Source organism: Labeo rohita, chromosome 21 (assembly GCF_022985175.1).
Source record: "Labeo rohita strain BAU-BD-2019 chromosome 21, IGBB_LRoh.1.0, whole genome shotgun sequence".
Lineage (NCBI taxonomy): Eukaryota > Metazoa > Chordata > Actinopteri > Cypriniformes > Cyprinidae > Labeo > Labeo rohita.
In genome coordinates, this window is record NC_066889.1 from 26,110,350 (window position 1) to 26,132,740 (window position 22,391).

Sequence of the window (22,391 nt, forward strand, 5' to 3'; positions counted from 1 at the left end):
GTGTGTGTTTGAACCCTTTCCAGCAATGACTGTATGATTTTGAGGTCATCTTTTCACACTGAGGACAACTGAGGCACTCCAATGCAACTACTGCAGAAGGTTCAAACGCTCACTGAGGCTTCAGAAAGAGACACAATGCATTAAGAGCTGGGGGTGAAAACTTTTGAATCAGGGTAAATTGAACTTATTTTGGCTTCTGGAAAACATGTAAGTATTTTCTGTAGATTCTGAAGGTCAGTACTAAATGAAAAAATATAATACTTAGGTAAATTAGGAAAAATGTACACATCTTCATTCGTTTCAAAAGTTTTCACCCCCCAGCTCTTAATGCATCATTCTTCCTTCTGGAGCATCAGTGAGTGTTTGAACCTTCTGTAATAGTTGCATATGAGTCCCTCAGTTGTCCTCAGTGTGAGAAGATGATCTGAAAATCATACAAGAAAAAGTTGGAAAAGGTTCAAATACACAAAAAGCTGAAAAACCAAAGAATCTGTGTGACCTGAAGGATTTTTATGAAGAACAGCAGCCAGTTTAATTGTTCAGGGCAAACAAGGGATTCATGAACAACTATAAAAACAGCTGTGGATCATTCAGGTAACAACACAGCATTAAAATCAAGCATATGTAAACTTTTGAACAGGGTCGTTTTTATATATTAAACTATTATTTTCTCTTGTGAACTATATGTAAACATACTTTATGTGAAATATCTTATTCAGGTCAGTACTAAATAAAAAATAGCATGCATTTTGTATGATCCCTCTTATTTTGGTCAAATAATTTCTTTTTGCAGATTCTGCAAGGTGTATGTAAACTTTTGACTTAAACTGTAAATTATAGGGCAAACTGGCGTTGTTTCTCCAGATCATCACAGTAAGTTTGTGGTCTGATAGAGACGTGATTACTCGTGGAGGGACTTGAGGGGCATGAGGGGAGTGTTTGTGCAGGCCAGAGGGGTTTATCAGCTCCAAACACTTGCAGGATTTCCGGTTTGGGATTGTCCGTCCAATTCCTGAGCTCCACAGGAAGCGCGGAATAAAAAGCAGGAGAAAAACGCCCAAAAGCATCTCATTCCTCGCCAGTCGGTTCACGGGGAGCATCGAGATTTTGACCGCACGGTGCTCTTTATCAGAGAGAAGAAGAGTTTATAAGAAATGGTGGCGATGGAGAAGCGCGTCAGAGAGCGCGACAGGTGGATCGAATGGCAACGAGCTCAGCGAGAGATCACGTGATTTTATTGACAGGGTGAGTGTATGAACACGTTTTTATATTAGCATGGGGATTTTCTTTGATTACACTTTCGGTAAGCCATTGAACATTATATAATGAGTAGTTCGTATACAATTCAATATGTATGATATGTAAAATTAAAGTTTCATGACTTTAAATCTCATAACTATTTAAACAGACAACGTAAAATTAATGTGCAATGTGTTATTTTATGTCAACATGTAATTAAGAAAACTTCAAAAATACTTAAATACTCATTTAAAAACTTATAATAATTAACTGTATAATACAAAATAAATAAATAATTAAAATTCGAAAATCTCAAATTTCTGAATTAAGATTTTTTTTTTTTAAAGAAGTCTCTTCTGCTCACCAAGTACAGCAAAAACAGTAAAATTGTGATTTTTTTTTTTTTTTACTAACAAGAAAGTAAGAAAATAATTTATCCCCATTGAATTATATTTTTTTGTTCTTACCCCAAAAGTCAGATTTTAATTTTACATTTATGCTTTTAGCAGATGCTTTTATCCAAAACAACTTGCAAAGAGAAACAAAGGAACATTTGTTCTTGTTTCAAGTATAAACTCACTTAATTTTGATTAAAAAAATATACTGAGTGAGGGATTTCTTTTTTGAATTGTACACATGCTCCTTTGTGATTGTGGACTATATATTTTCTTAATTGTTCCTTAAAGGAACAGTTCATCCAAAAATTAGCATTTGCTGAATTTACTCACCCTCAGGACATCCAAGATGTAGATGAGTTTATTTCTTGGAGAAATGTAGCATTATATCACTTGCTCACCAACAGAGTTTTTTTTTTTTTTTTTTTTTTTTTTTTTTCTACTATGTAAAATAACTGTTTTCTATTTGAATATATTTTAAAATGCAACTTATTCCTGTGATTTCAAAGCTGGATTTTTAGCATTATTACCCCAGTCACATGATCCTTCAGAAATAATTCTAATATTCTGATTTGCTGCTCAAAAGCATTTATTATTATTATTATGTTGAAAACATGAGTAGAATTTTTTTCAGGTTTCTTTAATGAATAGAAAGTTCAGAAGAACAGCTTTTATCTAAAATAGAAATCTTTTGTAACATTATAAATGTCTTTATCACCACTTTTGATCAATTTAAAGCATCCTAGCTTAATACAAGTATTAATTTCTATCATTTCTTCCCCAAAAAAGGGAAAAAAATCTCCAAGCTTTTCAATGGCATAGTGTATAACATTCAGAGGAATAAATTACATTTTAAAATATACTAAAATTTCACAATATTACAGCTTTTTTTTTTTTTTTTTTTTTGAATTAGTTGGTCAAAAAGGGTTAAAGCTTCGTCGCTTTTCTCTTTTTTCCTTCTTTCATTTCTCCGCTTTATTTCACGGTGTGTGACCCGGTAAACCGAGCTGCTGCGGGTGAATTCCAGCAGCGGTGACGTCACGCGGCGCGAGGGTCTCCCGTGAGCTCTTGCGTGAGCGTTTCTCCCGGGACGTCCCGGTGAAGGAGGGGCAGTAGTGGAGTGGTTACCCCCCGCACGCTTTGACAGTTCTGAGAGAACTGAGTGTGCAAAAAAACTCCTAAACACGGAGAGACGAGCCACGGGAGGCACGCACAGGAATTACGAGTCTTGTGCCAGTGCGAGTTTGGGCACATGCGTGTTTTTGGACTATTCATAAGATTATTTCAGCCCTGTCCTTTGAATTTGGTGGAAAACTGTTTTTGGGACGCGCTGGGGGACCAGTCTCTTTCTTTCTTTCTTTCTTTCTTTCCCCTCTTACATCCACGTACGAGCGGTTAATCTCGTGGACAGGAGTGATCCAGTGAGTCTTTGTATGCATATTATATTTTTAATTGTTTATGTAAATTCATGCATGCATCATGCACTTCATTATTATTTATTAGCGTATGCATCATCTTAGTACAGGTCATTATGTATGTGAGTGTGTGTTTTACTATAATCATAATTAGATTAACTGGCTCCACTGTGAATGGTCGCATATAATGCTGTAGAGAAACAGCGCCGCCTGCTGGTCGTTTAGGTCAAAGCGTTTAGACTGCATATTAACAAACCATGTTCAGAATAGCATACTACTCTCACTATTTGAACTATGTAGCATGCATACTGTGCAAAGTTTGCATAAAATACTTGCATAACCAAAATGCACATTGCAGGATACTATATCCCACAATGCAACTCGCTTGACTTGATTTTACATTTCCAATCTGATGAATTGCTTGTAGCAATTGCTTAAGCAAACTACAACTATAAATGCATGATATTGCATTTTATTTCACATACTACTTATGTATATACTATACACTAAGCAGTATGCGAACATTTCATTCCTAACATAACCAAACCGCCAGCCCTCCATTAGTCGTAACTGCTTCCGCTTCTAATTAGTGCCATTATTTGTGATTATATGCAGTGATGTGAATCTAAATGCTGGTGTATGTTGACATACGGAGTTTTTCATTCATTTTGAGGCATTTTTTGTGGTTTAAATGTATGTAATTATACACACATACTGAATATTATTCCACACTGCATTTATGTTTAAAAGAAGTAAAAATATCTTAATGGAAAAATAATTATGTAGATGTATGAAAACAGATTTCTGTCTACCAATTTATGCTCCAAACAAGAAAGTAAGAAAAGAATTTATCCCCACTGAATTATATTTTTTTTGTTCTTACCCCAAAAGTCAGATTTTAATTTTACATTTATGCTTTTTAGCAGATGTTTTTATCCAAAACAACTTGCAAACAAGAAACAAAGGAACATTTGTTCTTGTTTTAAGTATAAACTCACTGAATTTGGATTTTTTTAAAAAAATACTGAGTGAGGGATTGTACACATGCTGCTTTGTGATTGTGGACGTTTGCACCGTTATATCTTTTCTTTATTCTTTCCAAAAATTAGCATTTGCTGAATTTACTCACCCTCAGGACATCTAGATGTAGATGAGTTTGTTTCTTGGAGAAATGTAGCATTATATCACTTGCTCACCAATGGATCCTCTGTAGTGAATGGGTGCCGTCAGAATGAGAGTCCAAACAGCTGATAAAAATAATCCATAAGTAATCCACACCACTCCAGTTCAGTTAACATCTTGTGAAGTGAAAAGATGCACATTTGTAAGAAACAAATCCATCATTAAGACATTTTTATCATCAAACCATATAAGTCTTATATCCATAATATTGCTTTCTCCAGTGAAAAAGCCGTCTTGTTTGAATCAGGAGAGAAATATGCACCATTTACAAGCAAAAAAACAGCTCTGAACAAATATTTTGGTGGATTTTGATGTGAGAAGATAACAGGAGATGGACTTTTCCACTGGAGGAAGAGTTATTATGGATTATGGACTTACATTTTGGCTGGACACAACAGTTTAAAGTTAAAAAGCTTTAATGATGGGTTTGTTTCTTGTAAACACACAGAGTTTAGGCATTAACTGATGTCTTGTTTTGGATTACTGTGATGTTTTTATCAGCTGTTTGGACTCTCATTCTGACGGCACCCATTTGCTGCAGAGGATCCATTGGTGAGCAAGTGATGTAATGCTACATTTCTCCAAATCTGATGAAGAAACAAACTCATTTTCATCTTGGATGGCCTGAGGATGAGTACACTTTCAGCACAATGGGTGAACTGGTCTTTTAATTGTTATCTCTCAACATGCTTGAGAATCTATTGGTTGTAAGCCGGAGTTTATTTTCGACGATGCACAATGTGTTTCACACACCGCCGCTCAAATAGTGTGAGTCAGAGATCTGGCAGCATTTACATACGACACGTGGTAAGTGTTTACATATGACACCGATCAGATGAATTGCGGGAGACGTACACATATACAGCGTCTGTAACCGAAACAGCCTGTAGGTACGGACTCTGTAGAAACCATTAAGCGTTTGGCAGGAGATCTGTGTGAAAGTCATCCAGAAGTCCTAAACCACTTTACTGCCTCATTGTGGTGTCGGACGCTCAGCGGTGGGCCGGCCAACTCAAACTGCAGACAAGTGAAAACATTATCTGACCCACAGTCCTTAGGCTGAGATGTCAAACCTCACCAGTGCTGTGGAAAGTGTTGTTATCTTAACAAATTTGATATTAAACAAACAGACGCAGATAGAGAAAACAGTGTAACGCATCTGAGATGAGGAATCGTACACTTCAACACATTTCAGCTGAACTTCTGTAATGTTGGCATGTTGCTAAGCTAACAATACAATGCTGTCAACAGGCATTAAAATACATTAAAATACAAATATTGGGTGAATTTGGTTACATTTTAATTAGACTGGAAGTTTTTTGTCAATTCATTTGCATACTGAAGTATATTCACTGTATCTTAGATAAGAAGACAGGATAATCATGCTGTCTTTATGTTAGCATGTTGCTAAGCTAATGCTCAAAATAAGCATCAAATACATTTAAAAACACAGTTACTAGTTAAAAACATTTTCTATTTAGATTAAACTATAAGCCATGTCTAAAAGAAGTACACGTTAGCATACTTTTAAAACTTTAAAAGCATATATTTGTGAACTAAATGTAATGTTTTCAGACATTAAATTGCATGTTGCATTTATTAAAATGTATATTAAATGCAGTTATTTAAACCTAAGCGTGTTTTAACATAAGTAGGACTTATTTTATGTAATTTCATATTTACTTCCACTGTCTTTGAAATATACTGCCAAATGCACTGACAAGCCTTTAATTATTGTGACTAAAATGTCTATTGAAATTTTTTCCATGCATATAAACATTGAAATTGCAATTTAGAAATTTTAAAAAACTAGAATTACTTTAAATGACAATATCAAGTAATCAAATAACACTATAGTTAAAATTATAATCAAATATTTAGTATGTTAGCCAGCACATCAAAACAAGTATACTTCAAAGCATGAGTCAAAACATTATTAAAACATAATTATTTAAAATGCACGTTAAAGTAAAACTCAAGTGGGATTTTATTTCAATATATTACCTTCAAATATAATAAAAAAAAGATTTAAAGTACACTACAAGTACACATTCAATACTATTAAGTGCGATTATTTTTCACAAAAGTATGTTGGGCCCTAAATTTGTCTTATTTTTTTCCAAATTCTGTTTTTTCCATTTTATTTTTTTCTAGAATCTGTTTTAATGGTTAAAAAACAAAAAAGCATGTCCAATTAATTTAAATCATGAAACTTGCACAATTTAACACCAATTTTTAGAAGCTAATTTTTAGGCTACATGTAATAACTTATTAATTTCTTAAAATTAATTAATTTTCTGGATTCCATTTTAATGGTTTTATTAAATTTTAATAACCAAAAGCATCTCTAATTTATTGAATTGACTAAAAAATAGTAATAATAATTTATTGTTATTGTTATTTTGTTTTTCATTTTTCTGATAAATTCTGGTAAATATTTTCTTCTGGTAAATATTCCTTAAAAGTAATGTTTTAATAATAAGTTTATTATTAATAGTACTATTATTACATTAAATAATATTTTTCTGTCACCGTTTTTTCAAGTTAAACCAAACTTTTATTTTGACGGGTTGCTGTGAAGACCTTTAAGTTTCTGTTTGTATATGCAATGACACAATTTTTCTAAAAAGATATATGGATTCATATTTACATAGACCTTTTGTGGCATAATATTTGCCAAAAATTAGTCAAATTCCCTGACATTCAGTGTTATACAGTATTTTTTTTTACGAGTGGATTCTGCGATTCTGTCAATGTTTTCTGCATTGTTGAAATCATAGGGCCCTAAGTGTGTTTTGTTACTAAATGCATACTGAGTTCACAGAGTTTCTTGCAATAAATTCTAGGTTTATAATTGATTCTGCCTTAGCATTTAGTCAAAATGTAGTCTTTCTGAATTTTGTTGTCTTTTAAAAAAAACAAACTTTACATTAGGAGCAGTGATGTCTTACAAAGCTGTCTATAAAACTCTAATTGCATCGTGTTAGTCACTTTTGGAAAGTTTTCCAAAATCTAAAAATAAACTTAAAATAAGCTAAGTTTTCCTCGCTAACTCATTCTGTCCCTGAGGTAAATCCAGCATCCCACACACAAGACAAAACCATTAAACACAGAACAGGAGTAAGATGGGTCGTTAATCTCCAGAAAATATGAGACGAGAGCTCATTTAAAGTGCTTCTTACTCAAACACACACACACATACACACAGGTGTGGTAGATATAATAGCTGCAGCTTTAGGGTTGTTGTCAAAAGCTCTCCGGGGAACACAGAGATCTGCTTTACACCGTGCTCTAAACCTGAACTCATTAAAGCAGCAATAACCTAATGATTACTGTAAGCTGTTCAAGATGAGAGAGCACACGTGTGTGTACATGCTCACATTCAGATGAACTCATGAAGAGAAATGACTTTTAATATAGTTGGCTTTGTGAAGTCTCATTTTTGTCCGAAAATGAGATTTGTAAGTTACATGCATGTGTGCGACGCTGTTTCAGTAATCAAAGCCATGTTTTTAATAATGTGTTTTTATTAAAATAATATTTAATACCTATATAACCTGAAATCTTAACGTTACAGATATAAACACAGAAATATGTCTTCATTACATCCAAATGAAAATGAAACCACTAGTTGTAGCTGCGTTATGAGTTATGATCTGATTTAGTTTTAAAGTAAACAAACTGAAGTTTCTCAGCATTGATTTCATTTGCTATATCCGGGGAGTTTAGACACCTTGTGGAGAAAAATTGATGGTACGACATTTGGTTTAAAGGAGATTTACAGATAATGTACTCACCCTCCCGTGTCTGTCTTTCGTCAGTCGTAAAGAAATTATGTTTTTGAGGAAAACATTTCAGGATTTTCCATATAATGGGCTGCTATGGTGACCCGAGTTTAAACTTCCAAAATGCTGTTTAAATGCGGCTTCAAATGATCCCAAATGTGGTTGTAAATGATCCCAGCCAGGAATTAGGATCTTATTTTATTATTTTAATAATAAAAATACAATTTACATACTTTTTAACCTCAAACGCTCGTCTTGTCTTACTCTGCGTGAACTCTGTATTCTGGTTCAAGACAGTTAGGGTATGCCGAAAAACTCCCATCGTATTTTCTCCCTCAACTTCAAAAATAATTTCAGAATCATCCTACATCGCTACAGAAGTACCGACCCAGTCTTTTCAAAGTGAACATGCAAATAAGATCAAACACACTTAACAAAAAAAGTTACAACAGTGATGTAGGATGATTTTGAAGATGAGGGAGAACATGAGATGGGAGTTTTTCGACATACCCTAACTGTCTTGAACGGGGAAAAACAGGCAGAGCAGGACAAGATGAGCGTTTGACATTAAAAAGTATATAAATAGTATTTTTTAATGAAAATAACCGATTGTTTCACTAGATAAGACCTTTCTTCCTCGGTTGGGATCGTTTGAAGCCGCATTTAAACTGCATTTTGGAAGATCAAACTCGGGGCACCATAGCAGTCCATTATACGGAGAAAAAACAATTTTTGAATGTCTTGGATGACAATGGGGTGAGTACAGTATCTGTAATTTTTTTGTTCTAAAAGTGAACTTCTCCTTTAAGCCTACGCTTATATCCATCGCCACCTGTAAGCTCTTTCAGTAGCTGTAGTCATTGCATCAATATTTTATTTTTTCAAGTTGGGTTGCGGTAAAAATAGCAACAGGTAGGGGCAGTTACATAATCGAAATACTGGCGCCCTCCATAGTCCAAAATATGTATAAAACAACGTAAATTTTTTAAATAACATACGTCTTTTATGGGTTTTCTACTACATATTTCAGTAGGAGACATTGTTTAGGTTATATTCAAGCCATGCAAGTCTTAATACACGGGGTTGCCTTTATAAATGTAAGCGTGCGAGTATGTGTGTATTTATATACACGGATTTCTCAGAAGCATGTTCAGTTCAATCCACTGTGAACTGTAACAAAGGCCCTTTTAATGATGATTAATTGTCTTTGATTTTCTGCCTTTAAAAGTGCATTAACTCTCTCATGTATAAACATGAAACGGGTTGTAACTGTGTGTGTTTGGAGAATGGTTATAAATGCGTATTTTAATTCTTAATGTCTGTCTGAAGAACAGTTGTGTGTTGTATGTATGATGGGATCCAGCTGTTACTGCATAAATAACATTTCCAAATACTAGTTAAGAGCTCAGATCTCAGAGGAGGACGTTACTGTCCTCTGATGTGTCATTATCGACTTATGTAACATATTTGTTTTATTATTATGATATATCATTGTTTGTATCATTATTTTAAATGTATTTTTATATTACTTTGAAAATAATGTTTTGATTGTCTATAGGTAGCTGATAGAGTCGGTGGTACCTGAAGGAGACAGACACAGTGAGCGAGCGACCTATAGACGGACAGAGAGAGAGAGATGTACATAGCGGTCCTGCTCTCCTCGTCTCTGTTTCTCCTGCATGTGACCTGCACGTCTCAGATTCACGGTCACCACGGGTAAATACACACACTGTTTGTCTGTAATGTCAGGAAGTGTCAATTCTCATGCTCTAAGGTCTCAGGGGTCAATATAAGGTCAAAGGTCAAGGCATATAATAACAGCCAATTACATCAGACTGTCATGTGAAGTTACAAGTGATGGACAACAGAGCTTTTGATGCAAAAACAACAATGCAAATGTCCTTCCCAGCATTGCATAAAACTTTTTTACTTTTATGCAGCAAGGATACATTAATCTGATCTTAACTGACTTCAACATTGATAATAATAATAATAATTTCTTGAGCAGCAAATTTAGCATGTTAGAATGATTCTTAAAGGATCATGTGACACTGAAGATTGGCGTAATGATGCTGAAAAATTAGCTTTGCATCACAGAAATAAAATACATTTTACAATACATTCAAATAGAAAACTGTTCTTTTAAATTATAATAATGTTTCATAATTTTACAGTATTTTACCGTATTTTTAATCAAATAAATCAACCCCTATCTATTGAACAGTAGTGTATTTAAGCAGTATTAGTGTGTATAATTGTGTGTGTGTGTGTGTGTGTTTTAGGAGGAGAGTGTGTGTTGGAGATGCCTGGAGTCGTCGCGTGTCTTACAGCACAGAGTCGTTTCTTCAGCCCGTACACAAACCCTACATCACCATGTGCCAAAACCACCGCATGTGTAGCACATACAAGTAAGAACACAAAAACACATTAAAGCGCATACTGTATAACACTGCATAATGTATCAGCGTTTGACTGGACTGTGTGTTTTACAGGACAATCTACAGGGTTTCTTACAGGCAGGTGAGCAGAGCGGCTCCTAACTTACACATTTACCCAGAATGCTGTCCAGGATGGCGACGCATGCATTCTCACAATTGCAACCAAGGTAATTGAAGTAATATCAGTTAACATGAACTCTGAATGTGTTTCACTTGCATTTATACCTGCACGTGTGTGTGTATTTACATGTATTTCGTTCTCTCTAGCGGTGTGTGAGCAGTCTTGTGCAAACGGAGGCTCGTGTGAAAGACCTAATCACTGTGCATGTCCGAAAGGATGGATGGGACGATATTGTCAAACAGGTACGAAAAATGCACACTAACATTCAAAAGAAAGTTATTATTAATTATTATTAATTTTGTGTTTAATATTAATTGTTAATATTTAAATTAAATTATTAATATTATATATATATACACAAATAATTTTTCTTTTTTGAAATATATATATAGACACAATTATATGTAATTATAAATTATTTCACAATGCTACAAATATGTTATAAATGTTATAGATTATAATTATAAAAATCTGTTAAAATGTGGTTTCGAAGGATTAAAAGTGGTCATGAAAAGTTAATTTTGAAAAAAATTTTGTGAGAAAAAGAGAGATTTACTAACGTCAGTGGGCTTTGGGGGAAAAGACATCTTAAGATTTTATGATAAATTTTTCAAAGACTTTCAAAAGCCGTCTTTCTGTCTCAGATGTGGATGAGTGTAAGGAAGGTCATCATCGCTGCTCACAGAAGTGTATGAATACGGTGGGGAGTTATCGGTGTTTGTGTCAGGACGGATTCAGTCTGGCTGAAGATGAAATAACGTGTTCAAGAATTCCTGCTCCCTCCCCGTCTCCCGCCAGGCCTCCGAAAGCAGACGATCGCTCATCCAAAAGCCATGCTGGTAAGACATGTATACATTATCATCAGCCACAGACCTACTGATGGAGAGACCCATCATCCACACTGGATTAACATTCAATGAATCCCCAGATAGAATTTCCAAATGTGAATATCTTTACAAAAAAAGTTTAAGAATATATATATTTATATGATCGTATAACATTTTATTTTTTTGCACATAAATTTATTTTTAATGTGATTTATTCTTTATTTTATTATTATTTTATTTTACTTTTAAATATATAATTGTATTTACAAAATATTTTAATTATTTTAATTTAAAGCATTCAAGTATATGACTATAGAACAAATTTGTCCAAATATAACATTTTATTTTAATTAATTAATTGTATTGTTTTATGTTACAGTTAAATTTTAAATTAAGTTAAAGTTAAATTAAATTAAATTATATAGTTAAACTATATATTTAAATATATATTTATAAATATATTTTTATTTAAATATAATTATATTTATATTTATATTTAAATACATATATTTATTATTTTAATTTAAATCATTAAAGCATAAGTCAAGAATTATGACGTTATATTTGCTAATTAATACATTTTTAATTATAATTATTGTTTTATTGTATTATTTTATTCTTAAATATATTAATAAATATATTTTTATTTAAATATCATTATATTTGTATTTAAATACATGTATATTTAATTTAAATCATTAAAGCATAAGTCTGTAAAATGATAGCTTTAATTATTATTTACTAATTAATTCATTTTTAATTGTAATTATTGTTTTATTATATATATATATATATATATATATATACACATATATAGTTAAATATATATTCATAAATATAATATATAGTTATTATTATATTTAAATACATATATTTAATATTTTAATTATTTTAATTTAAACCATTAAAGCAGAAGTCTATTTTATGTTGCTAATCAATTAATTTTTAATTAGAATTAAAGTTTTTGTTTAGTTTTATTTTATTTTATATTTAACTATATATTTAAATATATTCACATAAATACATTTTATTTAATATATATAATATCATTAATATTTAAATTAATTTAATTTAAACCATTAAAGCAGAAGTCTACAGAACAAGTCATCTAAACCTATTTGTGGAAGTGTATATGTTGCACCCCAGTTTACTTATTTCTATTAGACACTACAATTATATACTTTATTTGTGATGATATCATAAATTACATACTTTTAAGTATGAAAGCATTGGGACACATTATATGCACTTTATACTCAATATAAAAGCACAGATCCCTGTTTGCGTAGGGCTGAATGCATTAGCTTATAATTCATCATGCGTTCATACATTTATAAATGGCTGTGGCAGTTTTGGTCCCACATTCCTGACCACTTTTCTGCAACTGAAAGTGTGGGAAGAGGACAATCTCAGATTCCCACTTTTCCATTGCACAAGGCATTGTGGGCAATATTAACCCAAAAAGCATGCATAGATGCATACTTCACAAATCCACAGGAAATCCCAGTACTTTTACATATGGCTTTTAAATGAGTAGAGACATGCTTATTCTAAACTTGCATACTGCTTAGAATGAATAGTACACTAAAAAGTGTCTCAAAAACACATAAGTAAAAATGGTATTAATACATTACAGTGTCAGAAATGTGTGATTGTGAGTAAGCGTGAGATTTTATACCGCGGTATATGAGTGTGTGTTTCCCCTCGAGCGCCCCCTGCAGGTGGAGCCCTGACCAGCCTCACGGTTCATTATTACTTTTGGTACGCGCTATGCCACTCTCAACTCGTACCGTGAGTAATAGTGCACTGTGACTGGTGACCTCAGCAAACAACCACATGGACTGGACCACATCCATCTGAAAAAACACCTTTAAAACTACAACAACAAAGCACCTGAACATTCAGCAGCTTATTTAAAAAGAGCATGTGGTTTCCTTAAAAAATACAAGGCCAGACAGAAGTGTGTCTCATTGAGCTTCCTTGTTAAGGGCATAATATCACTTCACAGAATGGTTGTATTATATTTCTTTTACAGATCTTGACAATAGTCAAGATTTTTACCTGTCCTTTAAAAAAAAAAAAAAAGAAAAAAAGTGTTAATTAATTATATAGAAATTATGTATAAATTAATTTGATATAAAAATGAAGCCCTTTTATATGTATAAAACAAATATTTAATTATTATTAAAGCATAAATAGCATTAAAATATATAATGTAACTATGACAATAACATAGTTACATTATTTATTAATAAATATACACATTTATTATATTTTATTTTATTTTAATTAATTATAATATATTATAATATAATTATTTAATACATTATAATATAACAGTTATTATTTTTATTTTATACACACACACACACAATTTTATATATAAATATAAACATTTTATTACATAAAATATTTATTTATTATTATGAAAATAATAATATTATAAAAATTACTTATTATAAAAATTACACTTTTGTAATATTTTATTTTTATATTTATGCATTATTTTAATTACATAAATTATATATTAATTATTTTATATAAAAATGAAGCCTTATATACAATTTTGTATATAAAAATATAAAAAATAAACATCTGTGGGAAGAGGACAATATATTATAGTTGTTGTTAATATATTTAATTTTATTTATTATTTTAATATTATTAATATTATTAAAAGTTATTCATATTTTGAACTAATTTTAAGTGTTCGTTTTAATGTTAGTTTAATTTTTTAGTAACTTTGTTATGCGCTTGTCATTGTATAATTGATTTTAATTAATTTTGCCTGAAAATGAAAGCATGCAGAATATTTTTTTATATATATATTTTTCATATATGTTATTAATATTTTAAATTAGCTTTGTTTTTATTTTACTTAATCTTTGAATATTAAACTTGTGCTTGAAAAGTATTTTAATTATTACTATAATGATTATTTAATTACTATTTTAAATGATATATATTTATAATGTAATTAATCTAATTAAATAATCATAATAATGTATTTTAAAATAATTAGAATTAGATTTAGAATGTCTTTATTGGAAAATAATTAATATTTTGTAAAGTAAAATAATTAATATTTTTGTAAAGTAAAATAATTAATTAATTTTTAATTTTTATATTTTTTGGTTTTAGTTGATCTCTCTTTTTTTAGTTTTATTTTAATATAACTATTTCAGTTCAGTTTTAATTGATATTTCCAGGTAGTAATTTTAGCACTTTAACTTACTTTAGTAAACAAATTTCAGTTGGCGAGACAAGATGTCCAAGTTTAGTTTAGTTCTTCACATAATATTTGTATTTTATTACAGCTTTATTTCAGTCCACACAAATGTTTTTAATAGTTGTATATACAACTTATTTTAAACTCTGACATTACTGATATGCTCATAATGATCAGTCATAGTAATGTTTTTTTTAAAACTGAGAAGCGCCTAAAATCCCTATGAGAAATGCTGAGTATTATCCTCTCCGTTCGTTTGCCAAATCTAGCTTGTGTCTTTAAGCCTGTTTGGCAGCGTCTCGCTCCTCTCCTCTCTTTTCCTTTGTTTCTACTTTTTTCTCTCTCCCTACACTATTTCATTTCTGTCTGTGATTTAAAAATAACAGCAGGATCAGAATCTCCTCTGGCCCTAGATAGTCATGTTTCCTAGCGACAGGCTAAAATAATCGCCACTCGTTCTGTCTGTTGGCCGGAGCTCAAACACACATTCCTGGAGTTTGTACAAGAGAACAACACATTTCAACATCTCAGCAATAATGTCCGAAATCACGCTAGTAGTGAGCTCAACGGAATGGGAATCTAGGTTTGGTGAAACCTTGTTCCTGTAGAGAAACGCTTTATGTTTTGATTAAAGGGAAAACATTTCAAAGAAAACCTCTAAGTGACCCCGTGCACTAGTTTCTCTGTTCCCACACTGGTGTTGTTGAGTTTGACCCGGAGTCACGCTCACACATCAGCATCTGTCTGTGGGACGTCCGCTGGGACTCAAGGTGTGAGATCAGATTACTTTAACCTGTCATCAGCCTTAATCACAGTTTTCACCAAACACTTTATTTGGCGCAGTTACGCATTATTAATAATGGGATTAATGTAAAAATGAATAAAAATCAAATAAAGAATTATTTCAAATCTTCAATGAAATAATATGAGATGTCATGAAATGATGTGTCATGTTTGTGACAGACCAGCGAGAGTTGTTCGCTTATTAGTTCAAATATTTACTACGGAAACAATGGTTTACACTAAATATATGATGTGCTACAGTTACTGTTGGAATGAATGAATAAATAAATAAATAAAGATAAGATTAAATTAAATTTAAATTTATATTAAATTATATTTAATATATTAAATATATTTATATATTAATACATTTATATTTAAAATTATATTAAAATTTAATATAATGATATATTATATTATATAATAATATTATATATATAGATATATAATTTAAGAATATAAACAATAATATAATATACAAATAATGTAATTTAAAATTATATAAAATATATAACAAATGAAAAGTATAAAAAACATAATATATATATATATATATATATACATTTTTTATACCATTTCTAGAATAGAAAAAAAGTAATAAATTAAAATAATAATTGAATGTCAACATTCATTTGGTAAAACTATGGATTTATATATATATATATATATATATATAAATAAATGTTATTCAGTTTACACCAAATATCATATTTGCTAGTTACTATTGCTTTAGTAAAAAAATTAAATTAAATTAATAAAAATAATAAATGAGTGTAAACATTAATTTGATAAAATTAGGAATTTAAAAAATATATATTAAATATATATATTTAAAAATATAAAAAATAAATTAATATAAAAATACAGTAAAAAAATGGAATTAATAAAAATAATAATTGAATGTAAACATTAAGTTAATAAAACTATGAATTAAAAATGTAAAAAAAAAAATATATATATATATATATAGAATTATATAAAAATAATGTAATTTGAAGTAATATAGAAAATATAACAAATACAATAGTCAACAATAACTTTTATTTTAATTAATTAATTAATTTTTTAATACAGTTTTTCTGTAGTACCAAAAATAAACTATGGTATTTTTAATATTGTACAAGGTATTAATAAATAACTGTTAAAGGTGAATTGTGTAACTGCTTATTTGATGTGTGCATGTGTTCAAGATTTTTAAGTCATTTAAACATGTTTTGTTTTTCCATTGTCTGTTTTAATCAGCTGCTTTTTTTTTTTTTTTTAGTTTTCAGTCTATTGTTAGACTAAACTTGCTGATTTTGCACATTTTTACACAAGTGGAATGAGAGTATTTTTTCTTTAACTAAAAAAAGACAATGTTTCTCTTTGAATTTTTTTGTGAATTGTTTAAATCTAAAGGGACAGAGAAGGATATGGAGGGAGGGAGAGAGAGAGAGAGAGAGAGAGAGAGAGAGAGAGAGAGAGCATTGCTCTTTGCCCTTATCTCTGGTCGTAATGTCATTCTGACCACATAAATGAACGTCCAAATGCTCTGTAGAGTTTATGGAGCCCAAATCCCTTGAAACCTTGAGTTTATAACTACATTAGTGTCATCAGATAGAAGGACAGGAAGTTGAATGTTTAGTCGTATGATGCTGGTGATTTTGCATGCAGAGGCCACCGCCGGACACGATTTGTAGCTGTTGTTCCCAGTTTCGTTTTGGCTCGATCCGTAGCTCACATTCCACATCTATCAAACTCAGACTGCTGGGGGTCACTGTTTTCCCTCATACAAATCACACACACACACACACGCTTCCACGTGGCTTTGTAACACCACACATCTGGGACAGATTGACTGACTTTCAGTGTGTGTGTGTTTGACCATTGACTAGTTTTTAGAATGTTATACCCTAACATTCCGAATAACTGCCAAGGGGCGGGGCTTACTGGGCTGAGCTCTGATGTGATTGGTTCTCACTCATGTCCATTTTCAAAACAACCAATCACAGTCGTCGGTTATTCTTTTACTAAAGCTTGTGATGAAATGTGACCTGATTTTATGTACAGTGTGGTACAAAAGTCTGAGGATAGAATGGGATTTTTTCATTTTAACCTGGAAATGAACAAAGTTGTAGGTTTTTGAATCATTTTAAGCAAAGAAAACATGACGTTACATAAAGGAAAATATAAATCATTTAATATAAATAAATAATTTAATAAATAACAACTAAATTAAAATACATTATTTATGTAATAAATAAACAATTTCATTTAATTTACGTCTTTAATAAATAATACAATTAATGTAATAATTTAAATAAAATATTATTTAATTAATGAAATAAATAATTTAAAATATAATAAATAAATACATAAATATATAAATGAATGAATGAATGAATAAATAAACACCTACATTATTTATTTAATGCATAACTAATTTAATAATTTAATAAATAAAACATTATTTAAAATAAATAATTAAATAAATAAAAGAATGCCTTACTTCTTTAATAAATAAATAGTATAAAATAAATAACTACTATAATTTAACAAATGAACAAATAAATGGCAAATAATTAAAAACATCATTTCATATATATTAATGTAATAATTTAATAAAGCATTATTTAATAAATAAATCATTTAAAATATAAGATATAGATAAATACATTTAATCAATAATTTAATAAATAAATACCTTACTTCTTTAATAAAAAATGATGTAAATAACTACAATAATTTAACAAATGAAAAAAGGCAAATAGTTAAAAATACACGATTTATGCATAATTAATTAATAAATGCCAAATAACTGAAACATTTAATAAAGCATTATTTAAAAAAAATAAACAATTTAAAATATAATAAATACATTTTACAAATAATTTAATAAATAAACGAATACCTTACTTTTTTAATAAATAATGTAAATAACCACAATATTTTAACAAATTAAAAAAATAAATGGCAAAGAATTAAAAATACATGATTTATTTAATGCATAATTAATACTTTAATAAACAAAACACTATTTATTAAATAAATCATTTACAATAAATAAAATAAATTATTTAGTACGTACTTTGCTAAATTAATATAATAAATAAATTAAATATAAATACATAATAAAAAATGAATACATTACTTCTTTAATAAATGTAAATAAATACAATAATTAACAAATTAAAAAAGCAAAGAATTAAATATACATTATTTAATGTGTAATTAATTTAATAATTTAATAAATAAAACACTAATAAATAAATAATTTATATTATATTATTATATTTATTAAACAAATAAAATGCATTTAGTAAATAATAACAAATAAAACCTACATTATTTTGAATGAATGAATAAATAAATAAAATGTAATTAACAATTAATAAAATAATAATAAAAATGAAATGTTTAATAAACTAATTCATGTAAATATTCAAGGTATTTTACTCAAACTGCTATGCAGATAATATAATGTTTTATTAATTTTTTTATTTTTTTTTTTATAAATTGGAAAACAAAGAACAAACATTTTGACTAGTGGACTCAGACTTTTGGACCCAAGTGCATATTGAAGTATTTGCATCAGATTCTTGCCAAACCTCAAACTTTCCCCCTTTTTATCACCCCCTCCACTCATTCTCTCTCTTTCTATTTCTATTTATGTCTCTCTTTTTATTCATCTGTGCTCTTTGGTCTGCTCTGGGATTGCTTTGGATATTAATCATGGATTCATGCACGCAGAGAACATGCAGAAATACAACATAAAGCAACACAGCTTTCTGAAAGTCTTCAAAAAGCTCCCAGTCAGTGTGTGTTTGCATGCTGAACATAAACATTATTTATGCGCAAAGCCAGTTGTGTGCTACATTACAGGTTTTAATTAAGACTGAATGTCAGTGTGTGTGTGTGTGTGTGTGTGGTCCATCTCTAATTTCTGTGTGTATTTCTTTTGTTCTTAAAGGTGGAGGTTTGGGATTGGCAGAAAACGTTACCGAAGAAGTTCAGATCCTTAAAAACAGAGTGGAGCTCCTCGAGCAGGTCTCTCACACACACACACACACACACACAACCCCTCGGGACACATCCTACTTCAAACGACAGGAAACTGTATTGCGTTTGCCAAAACAGCTTATTGGTTCAAAGCCTCGCTAATAGTGTAATTAAAAGCAGTAGTCAAGCTCACACATCACACGTTCTGAAACATTAAATACAACAGATACAGGTGACCGTTAACCGCCTTTGCTGGTCGGAAAAGAGTGTGTTTGGCAGATATCACTAGTGAATACACTCATTACCTCACACTATTGAAAAAGAAACAAAACAATGCTATCTTACTAGGGAATATGCACTGTAAAAACTGCCTATAATTTCAATTAAATAATTTGTGACAGTATGCGGTGCTCTATTTTAGCATTCCTCACATACTATTATAGTTTTAAATTACATTTATTTAATATTATCTGTTTTTGTTGTAATTTTATCTGTTGATAAGCAGTTTTCACATCAGAAATATGTTTTTAGAATATATTTATATAGAATAATAATAGTCATTTTAATCTAAGCAGTGCACCAGTTATTGAGCTACTATTATAGCTTTTATTAATAGTTCGAATTCTTTTATTAACAGTACTTTTTTCCATTTTCATTTTCATTTTAGATACGTTTTTAGTCATTTTGTGCATTTGTGCCATTTTTATTCATTTTTGATTTTTTGTGTCTACATAGTTGTTATGAATTTATAATCCAATCTCAATTTTAAATGTTTTAGAACATTAAGTTAAACTTTAAAGTTAAATTTTTAATTTAAAAAAGTTAAAATTTTAAGTTTCACTATTGTAGCTTTTATTAATAGTTGGAATTCGTCATTTAAACTATTAATACAATTTTTGGTCATTTCGTTGTGTGTTTGTCATTTTTTTTAATTCAGTTTTTTGTTTCTGTTTTTTTGTTTTTTATGTCTACATAGTTTTTATGATTTTTTATTTCAATCTCAATTTGAGTTATATTGTACATCAAGTTAAATTTTAAATTAAAAAAAGTTTACATTTTAATTTTTTTAATTTTACTATTATATTTTTTTATGAATAGTTAGATTTTTTTATAAATAATATTTGTTTTTAATGTACATTTAAAGTTTGGCTAAATTTTTGTTAATTTTGTTGTGTGTTTATGCCATTTTTATTAATTTTTGTTTTTTATATGTCTACATAGTTTTTATGAATTTTCATTTCAATCTCAGTTTTTATTATTTTAGTACATCAAGTTGAACTTTAAGGTGAAATTTTAAATGAAAAAAGTTTTAATTTAAATGAGAAAATTTTAATTTTAAGTTTTACTAATATAGCTTTTATTAATAGTTTACTTTTAACAGTATTTTTTCCATTTTCCTTTTAATTTTAGCTAAATTTTTGGTCATTTTGTTGTGTTTTTATGCCTTTTTTATTCATCTTTTTATGAATTGAGTTTTTATGAATTTTTATTTCAGTCTTAGTTTTAGTTATTTTACTGCATCAAGTTAATCTTTAAATTTAAATTTTAAATAAAAAAAATTACATTTAAAGTTTATTCTAAATTTTAGGTTTTACTATTACAGATTTTGTTAATAGTTTAAATTTGGTATTAATAGTATATATATATTTTTTTCATTTTCCTTTTAATTTTAGCAAAATTTTTGGTAATTTCATTGTGTGTTTATGCCATTTTTTCATTTTTGTTTTTCATGTCTACATAGTTTTTATGAATTTTTATTTCAATCTTAGTTTTAGGTATGTTAGTACATCAAGTTAAACTTCAAATTTAAATTTAAAATTTTACGTTTTTAAATTTAGATAATGTTTATATTATTTCAAGTAATAAAATTTTCTTTGATGCTTTATTTTAGTTAATTTAATAATCTTTTGATTTAAAAAATGTATTCGTAAATGTTGAAATGAACATGAACTAAGGTTAATCAATGCTGTAGAAGTATTGTTAGTTTATGTTAACCACTCTAAGAACTACTGTATTAACCCTTATTATATATATTTGCCATTTGTAAAGTCATGTCAGTGTCCTGACCTGTTAACCTTCCTCTTTCTCTCTCTGTAGAAACTAGAGATGGTTCTGGCTCCCTTCACCACACTCTTCCCCTTGGATGGTGTGGGAGACACTAACAGCTTCCTGCCTGAGAGGACCAACTTCCTGTCACATTCTCTGCAGCAACTAGACCGCATCGACTCGCTCAGTGAGCAGGTCGGGTTCTTGGAGGAGCGGATCGGAGCCTGTAAGCATATATTCATGTGTGTGAAACTTATCTGTACAATCCGTCTCAATTGATAAAATAACAAAAATCTCTTTATCAGGTGCCTGCCAGGAAAACTAGATGAACACTTAAAGATGGGCTGGATCCTCAAGTGAAACCAATATCTGAGAAGTCTAAACGAACAACTGCAGCACTGATCAAAAGGCCCGAACCCTGTAAACATGTTCAATCCACTCAAAAAGCGTGTGGGGAAACACAAACTCCTGTTTGGGCAAAATGGAGTTTTATTGGTGCTTGGATTGTTTCATAATGTTTTTCTATGTATTTCTTCCATTTAATTCTCGTGTAAGTGCAGCTGTATGGTCTCTCCATGTGTAAGTTTGAGTCAGGAGAAATGTAAATTTATATATTTATAAGTCCATGTTCTTCTCCTGACTATTGCTATTGGGAAAACAATACAAAATTGTATTTTCATTTTTTGTATCTTTTTTTATGTTTCAGTTTTTGTAATAAAATTGTTTAAACTTTAAACGTGGTTTGTTTAGTTTACAATTTCTACAAAATTGATCATCTGTGTTTTATATTTCTATAGTATAGAGGAAAAAATATTCCAGAAGTCGTCTAAATTTGACAGAAACGGCTTTTAATATGGAGCTACAATAGTATCAAAATTAGTGTATTTATTAAATATACAAACAGCTATTTAAAAACACTAAATTAACTCAACTAACTTATAAGTTATGAGTTT

The 22,391-nt window shown here is 29.6% G+C and overlaps 1 protein-coding gene across 2 annotated transcripts; it reads left to right on the forward strand.

Annotated features, from left to right (window-relative positions):
• The first annotated feature begins 1,080 nt into the window (after positions 1–1,080).
• On the forward strand, positions 1,081–22,174 carry egfl7 (EGF-like-domain, multiple 7). Of its 2 annotated transcripts, none has more exons than XM_051093503.1 (9): positions 1,081–1,245; positions 9,575–9,732; positions 10,299–10,424; positions 10,509–10,621; positions 10,722–10,817; positions 11,220–11,414; positions 19,364–19,440; positions 21,490–21,664; positions 21,744–22,174. In XM_051093503.1, exons 2-9 carry the CDS (start codon positions 9,653–9,655, stop codon positions 21,761–21,763), a joined length of 882 nt encoding a protein of 293 aa, XP_050949460.1. In that variant the 5' UTR covers positions 1,081–1,245; positions 9,575–9,652; the 3' UTR covers positions 21,764–22,174. The 2 variants fall into 2 exon arrangements, with proteins under 2 accessions (XP_050949460.1, XP_050949461.1); XM_051093504.1 differs by lacking the exon at positions 1,081–1,245 and adding an exon at positions 2,784–3,055.
• Positions 22,175–22,391: the final 217 nt, after the last annotated feature.